The sequence below is a fragment of the Seriola lalandi genome, unplaced genomic scaffold (genome assembly GCF_002814215.2).
Source record: "Seriola lalandi dorsalis isolate HSWRI2012SDOR001 ecotype SW California unplaced genomic scaffold, Sedor1 jcf7180002054409, whole genome shotgun sequence".
Classification (NCBI taxonomy): Eukaryota; Metazoa; Chordata; class Actinopteri; order Carangiformes; family Carangidae; genus Seriola; species Seriola lalandi.
In genome coordinates this window covers 366,590-376,589 of record NW_019524962.1, presented here as the reverse complement: position 1 = coordinate 376,589, position 10,000 = coordinate 366,590, and the positions used below count along the sequence as shown (strand labels likewise).

Below are 10,000 nucleotides of genomic sequence, written 5' to 3'. Positions count from 1 at the left end.
GAACTCAAAGGTGATTTTGTTTTCTGATAATCTGATCATACATTTGATAAGAATAGGGCTGCAAGTAAGGATTATTTTCTTGCTTAATCGATATTAGTTTTTTCTATGAAATGCCCCTAAAAGACCTGTAATTTCTCAAAGCCTAAATAATGCATTCACATTGCTTGTTTTATTTGACAAAAACCCCAAATATTCAGTTTACTATCAGATCTGACAAACACTAAATTGAATTTAATTGGATGCCAAAATAAATTGTGTGGGGAAAATTATGTCAGGTTAAATTTTTATCGACTCTCCCTCTCATCACATTCCCTTTTAAGCCTGAAGACAGGCTTGCTGTAGCTTCAGGTCAGGCCGCGTCACATTAGCCCTGGTTACCACTGGTTACCTTACCACTGGGTTTGTGTGGTTATTGTCAGCCTGGTTAGTGTGGTAATCTAAGGGATGAGTCATCCTGGACTAGCCTCGGCATGTCTACACCAGCTCTGTGATTAAATCAGCCGGTACAGTCAGTTTACACATGAACATATAACATTGCTGCTGACTCAGCCCTGACTGGCCCTGTAAGGCCCTGATAGGCTCCAGTTCGGCTATAGGCCGGGACATTAGACTGGTCTAGTCCTGACATGTCAGAGCTGCTCTATAAGAGGCTGCAGCTCTGTTAGCTCAATTCTGACTGCACTTTATCTATTTTTACTTGCACAGGATGGACTGCTGCTGACACTTCTCTCTCTGTATATACTGGTAAGACGCTTATTTCTGTCTAATTAATAACTGAAACAAAATGCACATTATAAATAACTTTTGATTAGCAACTTATAAATGACTTATCTGTATGATGTGGTAAGATTTACAAAGGGCTAGATGATAATTAAATTTTTCTGTCTATTAAAGTTAGGACTGCAACTATCATATTTTTTGACAGAATTCTGTAGTATAAATGAATTATTCCAAGAAAATGTAAATTAAGAAGAAAAGAGTCTAAGTTTAAGTTTGACAGTTTCCTGAGGTAACAGTTCATTTAACACCAGTTTGATCATTTATATGATTTCTGCTCCCATCTGTCAAATGGTGATCCAGTATACTGATTAAAACATATTTTACTAATATCATGATTCTAATTTCAATCATATCACTCATCATTAACAACACTGTTCAGGCAATATTAACCTTTTTTTGATGATTCATTTATAAGTTATTGCACTGAGAGGACCAACTGATACATGAATGCTACACTAACAAGATGCAGATTACATAACCAAATACTGAACGCTGATGGTGATGTAATAACAGGTTACATATCAGGTTCAGTGCAGGTGTACAGTCTGCTGTCAGAATAAACTGACTGTGGTGCTCAAGTGTAAAGTTTTGTGTTGTTCTTGTGCTGGAGTCAATTAGACTGTGTTTAAGTGTTTATTGTTCTTTAGTCATTGGCCTGACCTGTCAACAGGTTGTCTTGTGAGATGCTTAACCTGACCCTACCTTACCATTGTGTGTTATTGATTAAAAGACACATCAACTGCTACAAGTTAAATGTAGGTCAACTCTTTATGTATTAAATCAATAGTTAGAGCTCATGAAGCTCGTAGTTCTGGATCAGCAGCTCCAGTTTTTGGATCAAATAGTGTGTAATAAATCAGGTGTGTAAGACGTCATCAATTAATAACAGTCTATAATCAATATTTCATACCTTCTGCTGCTCAGCTCATTTCCAGGTTGGAGCTATGGGTTGTGAAATGAATTAGCCTGGTTGAATTGATGTTAATGTTAATGTAGTAGCTCCCACTGAAAACTGGTATTTTTGGCTTCTCCTCCAACATCAGCTGATCACAGGTCTAAACTGAATCTTGATGTAATTTATAATATATATTTACTAAATGATAGAAGCTAAACTCTGAGATTCAATAACATTTGAATTTGATTTGATTCAGATTTGGTTAGAGGATTTGATACTGGATCTGGATTTGACAAAATGCTACTGAACCCGAACCCCACTGTTTTGTAGGGTTTCAGTCCTGTATTGATATTTGAAATAATCCATATAATGTTTAATGACGTGTCTGTGTATCTGTGTGCAGAAACAATCAGATTCACTATGTCAGCCGACACAGAACTCTGCCCTGACACCAGTGACGACAACAAACTGGTGAGAGCCGCTGACTTTTTTACTGGCTGTTTACCCTTCACTGACTTTTGACTGTGTGACCTGACATTTTCCTGTGTGTGTGTTTGTGTGTTTAGGTCAGACCAAAGGTAGAGTTCCACTCTTTACTGCAACTTGCTGGAGCCACAAAAGATGTTTTCACCATGAAGGAGGTACAGCATGTCTGTGTGATCAGCTGCAGTCTGAGTAGGAAAGACAGTGGGGTGGGGTTAACCTGGAGGCTGTATAGAAATGGAAAAATACAACTAAATAATGTTGCCTGTATATTATATTGCTTCATTCATTCTTTGATGGTCACTCTGTAGGTGATGTTCTACCTGGGTCAGTACATCATCCAGAAGCAGCTGTACGACCAGAAGCAACAGCACATCGTCCACTGCTCCCAGGATGCACTGGGGCGGGTGCTGGGAGTCGACAGCTTCTCTGTTAAAGAGCCACGGTGAGAGAGAGAGAGAGAGAGAGAGAGAGAGAGAAAACTCACACAGAGGAAGAAGAAGATTGTTTGTTGCTTAGATTCACTGTTATTGTTTGTTTGGTTCTGTTATGAAGGAACAGGAAGGTGCTGTCACTAATGTGACTCTATTTATACTCTATTTTGTTGCTAAAGATTTAAACATAAAATAGTGTTGTAATGATTCATGTTTCCGGTGTGGTAACTAGATTATGTTTATGTTTCAGAGTTTTGTTTGCAATGATCACCAAGAACCTGGTGGCAGTGAAGAGCCAAGGTAGGACGACTCCTTTCTTTTCTTGTCTTTCTCCTCTCTCTCTCTGTCCTTACAGCTGACCTCTTATTAATTCTTTGTGCTGAACAATGAACAGAACAATATTATTTTAACATTTACTTGTTAAGAACACTTTTACATATTTGATTACTAAAACAGGAAAACTGGAGTACAATAGGCTCTATCTCTTGCACCCATCAGAACAGGGAAAGAGCATTAGGCCTGTGAATAGTTGTTGGTCACATTTGCATGGCTTCTTTTGTCTCAACTCCATCAGCAGGATGTTTTAGGTAAAGGAAGTGACATTATTAACCCATCACAGTACTTGGAACAAAGGGATCATGTTTCCTGTTGCCTCTCCTGCTCTGGTTAAAAAAAAAAAAAAACAACATAGGCCCACCCAAGTGCATGCTGGTACTAAACCAGTCTACCTACATAAATAACCTCATGTGCCCATAGCATCACCCAAAAACAATATTATTTAACCAAAGTAACTATGCTAGATAACAAATAATATAAAGAATCTGATAAATATAAGGTGATAAATAATAATAGGAAATGACAAAACTAACCTGTCCTTTATTTCTTTTTCTTTCTTTCTTTCTTTCTTTCTTTCTTTCTTTCTTTCTTCAGAGTCGTCACCAAGCTTGAATGAAGCACACAGCACGAGTCAGGCAGACAGAGGGACAGAGGTAAGACACACACCGCCTTTTAATTCTGATGTTGCAATGCCCTGCCCTTAAAATGTTTTAAGAGTTAAGTACTTTGTTTATGTCTAGTGCACACTAAAACTTTAGAACATGTAGCACAGTTTTCTGCTGGGCTTATAATATTGGAGAAAAACAAGGCAAATTAAAAACAGAAAGAAGGAATCTTTAAATGTTTATTGGGTTACAAACAATCTTTTAGAAAATCACGACAAATTTTGGAGAATGAATTTGAGTTCCAAATCAAAGCGAGTGTTTTTGTTGTTTTGTAGGAGGCAGATTCAGAAAGTCGCTCTTCATCACCAGACAGGAGGAGGAGGCGAAGGAGGCGGAGGAGGAGGAGGAGCTGTAGGAGCAGTGACCCAGGTGAGTGTCTCCTCTGAGGCGACTGCACCTCATTGGTTATCATAAACAAACTTGTGATATTGTGACTTTAACTCCAACTTCCTGATTTCTTCAGGACCCTCCCACAGTGTAGAGGATGATGAAGATGAGGAAGAGTCAGAGGAGGAAGAGGAAGAAGAGGGTAAGAAGAGGAGGAGGTCTGACAGCTACTCTCTGACCTTTGATGACAGTCTGTCCTGGTGTGTAATTGGTGGATTGGGAAGTGGGTGTGACAGACACAGCAGCCAATCATCAGATTCACACAGCACTGTGAGTATTATACACACACTCTTGTTTTATTAATGTAGAGTTGTTGTATTAGTTTATAACACTGACCCTGTGTATCTGTGTGTGTGTTCAGTCTGGTAGGTCAGAGGTCACGGTCCCAGCCTCAGACTCAGACAGTGACAACTTCAGCGTAGAATTTGAGGTTGAGTCCGTTGATTCTGATGATTACAATGAAGACGACGCCTCTCTGTCAGCTGATGACCAGGTAAACACCTCGACCCCTTCACCTCTGAATAGGTCTGGTCTTTTAATGAGATTTGAATAGACTTATCATCAGAATATGTCCAAAGAGCTGCAGACTGGAGAAACAAGATTTATTGATAATAATAAAAATATAGAATTATACAAGTCTTAGCTGTCATGTTACTGCTGTGGCAGAAATATCATTTATTTAGAATAATTAAATAAATGTATTAAATAGAAGTCATGTAAAGGTCTTGAAAAGGTCTTGGAAATCCATCGACCTGTTGCCCTGTCTGTCTGTGTCCAGGTGTATGAGGTCACCATCTTTGAGGCAGAGGATGAGGACTCCTTTGATGAAGACACAGAGATCACTGAAGCTGTGAGTCTACACACAAATGATCACATCAAACAAACACACACTTGTAACGTCAGTCTAACAGTGTGTGTTTTCTCTCTCAGGACTACTGGCGGTGTGCGAAGTGTGACGAGTTGAACCCCCCTCTCCCCCGAAACTGTCTCCGCTGCTGGACCCTGCGCCACGACTGGCTGCCCGAGGAGTCCGTCACCGTAACTGACTCCTCCCCTTCCAGTCCTAAAGCCCTGCCTACAAAGCCAACCAGCCAATTAGCAGCCAAAGAAACAACAGGTACTTTTCGGTCCTAGCCCCAGTGTTTGAGGTTCAAATGGATCCATTAGTAGTTTTCTAAGGGTTAAGGGGACATTGTCTTTGTTGCTACTAATCACCAGCTATTGATGACTGATTGATTGGTGTGTCTCCTGAAGGTTCTGATGTCGAGGAAAATGAAGGAGTCGATGTTCCAGATGGGAAAAGAGCAAAAACTCCTCCTCTGCTGTCACAGTGTCTGACTGACTCCACCGCCTCTGCTCCCAGCTCCCAGGACCTCATCTCTTCCTCCCAGCCCTCCTCCTCCTCCTTCTCCTCCATCGACTCCCAGGAGCTTGTCTCGTCTTCCCCCACTGCTTCATCTCCACAACCGCTTCCCCCTGTTCCTCCGCTCAGCGTCCCCGAGTTGGAGCGCAGCACATCAGCGGAGTGGCGGCTGCCGGACTCCTGCCTGGACCCATGTCTCATCTGTCAGTCCCGGCCGAAGAACGGCTGCATCGTCCACGGACGAACTGGACACCTGATGTCCTGCTACATCTGCGCCAGGAAGCTGAAGAAGAGGAACAAGCTGTGTCCGGTCTGCAGGCTGCCCATCCAGTCTGTCATCCTCACCTACCTCAGCTGAGACACCCAGTTCTGTCCTCACCCTCCATGTGTCCTCACCTACCTCAGCTGAGACACCCAGTCTATCACATTTAGGCCTTTTCCACTTCAGGAACTTAACGACTCGTGAGTTAAGGTGTAGCTATTGTCACAGGTTCTTCCCTCTGGGTTGGTTGGGTATTTTCAGAATCTTGTTATGTGCCCGGTAGTGTGTTATCTTTTCTATTAAATAGCTGCGATTTTATTTTTTACAGAAAATTATTCGTCAACTATATTTGATACTTTTCTTCATCATATATGATTGTAAACAACATGATTGGACTGTTGGTGTAACAAAACAAGACATCAGAATACATTTCCTGACATTTTATAGACCAAGCAAACACTGCCTCACTATATTTTGTCAGAAATGACTGCACTGCATTATTATTCTGTCATCCTCTTACTGTGGGTGGGTTCTTCTGTTTACTTAGTATCACCTTTTCAGTTATATCAAAATGTGTTCTTTCAAGTTCAGGTGATTGGTCGTTAAGTTCCTGTAGTGGAAAAAGAGCTACTTGCTAATCTTTTCATGCAACAGATACATACGACTAGGGTTTGCTAAACATCTTCATCACATTTTGGCCGTCAGGTTTATCTCCAGTAAAACTCAACTTCAGCTCCATTAACTTCAGAGTAACTACAGAATTACATTGAATAATTATCAAATAAAAGTTCAGTTTCACTTCTCTGCTTAGGCACAAGTCTGCACTTTCTACTTCTCTTCATCTGTCTTTTCTTGTCTCTCTTTTCAGGAAGATGATTAAAGGAGTCAGAACAAAAGTTTGGTTTTGTTCTATATTTTTCTTAGTGTCATCAAGTCCCATGAAAGACCAAAACAGCAACATTTTATTCTCTCTACTTCTAAAAAACAGCTGGGCTCTAACACTGACTAACTTATTTTCATTATTAATGAATCTGCCTATCTTCTCAGGTAATTGATCAATCCTTTTTTGATTATTAATGGTCAGAAAATTGAGAAAGAAAAATGTCCTTTATAATTTCCCAGAGCCCGGGGTGATGTGTTCATCTTGTCGTCTTGTTTTACCTGAATTGAGAAAATAATTGGCAGATTAATCGATAATGAAAATAATTGTTAGTTGTAATTTGAAAAGTAACTAGTGAATGTTTGGCATTTGGCACAAACTAGTGAAACAGTTAAATGAATTCAAACCGGAGGAAATGGGCCGCTTAGTGGGGACTATATTTGGTGCTGGACTGAGTATTTCCAGCAGCAGGATGATGCACTAACACAATAACAGAACATTCATTATTGTTTTTGGTCTTTTTATGGCATTTGTTGACAGAATATCACCAAACTAATCTTTGAAATGACTCTTAAACATCAGTACAATTTTAATATTTTTCAATCTGAAACAGAGACGATCTCTTTGTCTGTCCTCACCTGCCTCAGCTAAACCCACTCACACTTTAAAGGAACACTCCAAAAACATCCTGTTTCCCAGATGACCCACAGTTTCAATTTCATCCCTCTCAGATGCAAACTGTTAACCTAGAACAGTGAGCACCTGTAAATACACCCTCCAGAAACTTTTGAAGGGTGTATTCCTCTCATCTGAATTCAGGTAAAAAGCTAAATCCCCCAGTGTGTTGGATTGTTCCTTTAAGTGTCGTCTAGACATCTGGTAACGCTGTATTTGGTAATGTTACTTTTATGGGTCTGTAATTTCCTGGAAAGGTTTCTGTCATGTCATAGGTTCAGTCACTATCCAGTTATTATTGGCGGTTTTACTCTCCAAAAAGTGGGGGGGGGGGGCTTAGCTGACCTTAAAGATTTTTGAGTTTACAGTAACACTCTGTTTTCTCTATAATCAGTACCAGATTACATAGCTCTTTCCAGGGGAGTTCTTGTAAATTATTAAGAAATAATGGACCCATGAAATAAAGCTTTACCCTTTATTTTAAAAGTCTCTAATTTCCTAATCCCTTCATTTAAAGTTTCCTGGAAAGAAATGTGAAATTTGGTAGTAATTATAGTAAAATTTGGAATTTCCCTGAAGAAAAAAGACTTTCTCTGATTACTGTATTATTAGAAATTTAATTTGCAATTTACTTTATTTAATTTGTACATTTGCACTGATGTTTAAACTAATTATCTCTACCAGCACCATTTGAACATTGTCTTTATTTTTCATATAATCAGTTCTTCTTCTTTCCAGGAAACTTCCTACAATGTTCTTAGAGAATAAGTAAGAAGTTATGGGCCCATAAAATAAAGTGTTACACAACATCCTTAATATTTATTTGTTTATTTAAGATGCTTATAAATTTATTTAAGCTGACACTTTTCTATGAGCTTTTTAAATGAGATGAATTTAGTGAAATCTATAATTTCTTGTGCAAAGTTTTCTGTGAACTGAATAAAGTTTAACTTGACTTATCATGAGCCAGTCATTTGTTTGAACTGATAACACACATAATTTTGAAATACTTCACTTGTTACTCCACTACATTTATCTAAATTTCACATTACACGTGTTGATTTCAGTTTCCTCAGAGGTTTTTAAATGTGTTAAGTCTTTAATTTACTGAAGTCTAACTGAGGAATTTGCACACAGTACTTTCACTTGTAAAGGAGAATTTTTGTAGTATAGTATTGATATACATGTATACAAGAAATCATGAGCCAATAATAGAATTTATGTGTAATGGGTTTTTTTTAAGTGTAGTTCTTCATTAAGAACACAGAGAGGCAGTGTTGTCATACATTTATCTCTACATACTGTGTTATTAACTGGCTGATAAACAGAGCAAGAGTGCAGCAATGTCAGATTTAAAGTATTATTATCGTCAAGATTTACTAATATAGTAAAACCTAATGCTGATATATCAAATTTAAATACATAGGTAACTGCAAATATCAGCTGTTTATGCAGATGCTCTGCATACTTACAGTAGAGGTAGTAAAAGTAGAGACAGAAAAATACAAATACTCACTGGAAGAGTAGTAGATAAAACTATCCTCAGATTCCCGGATCCAACCAGATTGTACCATCTGTTCAATGGAGAAAAACACAGTTCTATTCAGTTTCAGTTTGACTTTTTTTCCTCTAAAATGAACTCAACAGAGACAAGCCTTTACTTCCACAGCGGCTCTAGGTGATGCAAATTAAACACAAAGAAAGGATAATTGAAATTCAGAACAAACAAATATTCATTAATAATATATTTTCCTTATGGAGTAACCAACTACTATCCATGAATTTGAATCCGGTGCTGAATCGCGGTCCAGAGTTGAATGGGAGATGTGTGGGCAGACATCCTTGAATGATCCGTTTCTATGAATCATAAACAGGAGGATCCTCTCTGACTCTAACTCTGTGTCCTTGCCTCAGGCAACCTGAGGTGTATCAGTGTGTTTTTTATTAGTTAAACAGAGTTTTCTACTGTGGTACATCCAGTCAGGACGTCTTCTAATGCATGAATACATGAGGTGGGAATCTGATTAGTTTGCTGAAGCTCTTTTGTCTCTCAATGTCACTGAGCATCATGACGGCTGTCATTCAAAAAATAATTCTGGTGGCTGATGAGGTAGTTCAGAAGTCTGCTGGGACACAGATTAAAGTGAAAAACGGTTGCTTTTATGATTTGAAAAAAATAAAAAGTAGGGTATAAAAACTGTAATAAATACAAGGTATAGTAAGGTTTAAAAAGTCACAGATAGTAAGGCACAAAAAGTCATAAAAACATCATATTATAGTAAGGCTTAAAAAGTCATAGATAGTAAGGCATAAAAACGTCACAAAAATGTCATAGTATAGCAAGGCATAAAAAGTCATGAAAACGACATAGTATAGTAAGGCATAAAAAGTCATAAAAACGACATAGTATAGTAAGACATAAAAAGTCATAAAAACGACATAGTATAGTAAGGCATCAAAAGTCATAAAATGGTCATAGTATAGCAAGGCATAAAAAGTCATAAAAACAGGGCGTCGTGTGGCGTAGTGGACTAAGCAGGCGCCCCATGTGTAGAGGCTACAGTCCTCGCTGCAGTTGGCCCCGGCTCGAATCCCGCATCGGACGGCCTTTCGCTGCATGTCATTCCCCCTCTCTGCCTCCCGGTTTCCTGTCTCTCTCCACTATACTCTCAAATAAAGGCATAAAAAGCCCATAAAAAAAAAAAAAAAAGAAAAGGCATAAAAACGTCATAGTATTTTAAGGCATAAAAACGTCATAGTATAGTATGGCATAAAAAGTCATAAAAACGTCATAGTATAGCAAGGCATAAAAAGTCATAAAAACGTCATAGTATAGTAAG

The 10,000-nt window shown here is 38.6% G+C and overlaps 1 protein-coding gene across 1 annotated transcript in view; it reads left to right on the top strand.

Moving 5' to 3' along the window:
- The window catches only part of mdm2 (MDM2 proto-oncogene), a 9,584-nt gene extending 1,464 nt beyond the window's left edge, over positions 1 to 8,120 (top strand). The window contains exons 2-13 of the mRNA XM_023409947.2: positions 706 to 744; positions 2,079 to 2,146; positions 2,242 to 2,316; positions 2,470 to 2,603; positions 2,843 to 2,892; positions 3,523 to 3,581; positions 3,869 to 3,962; positions 4,057 to 4,250; positions 4,342 to 4,473; positions 4,759 to 4,830; positions 4,911 to 5,097; positions 5,235 to 8,120. Coding sequence (XP_023265715.1) covers positions 2,096 to 2,146; positions 2,242 to 2,316; positions 2,470 to 2,603; positions 2,843 to 2,892; positions 3,523 to 3,581; positions 3,869 to 3,962; positions 4,057 to 4,250; positions 4,342 to 4,473; positions 4,759 to 4,830; positions 4,911 to 5,097; positions 5,235 to 5,701 — 1,515 coding nt within the window. The 5' untranslated portion in view covers positions 706 to 744; positions 2,079 to 2,095 and the 3' untranslated portion in view covers positions 5,702 to 8,120. The remainder of the gene's footprint in view (positions 1 to 705; positions 745 to 2,078; positions 2,147 to 2,241; positions 2,317 to 2,469; positions 2,604 to 2,842; positions 2,893 to 3,522; positions 3,582 to 3,868; positions 3,963 to 4,056; positions 4,251 to 4,341; positions 4,474 to 4,758; positions 4,831 to 4,910; positions 5,098 to 5,234) is intronic.
- Positions 8,121 to 10,000: the final 1,880 nt, after the last annotated feature.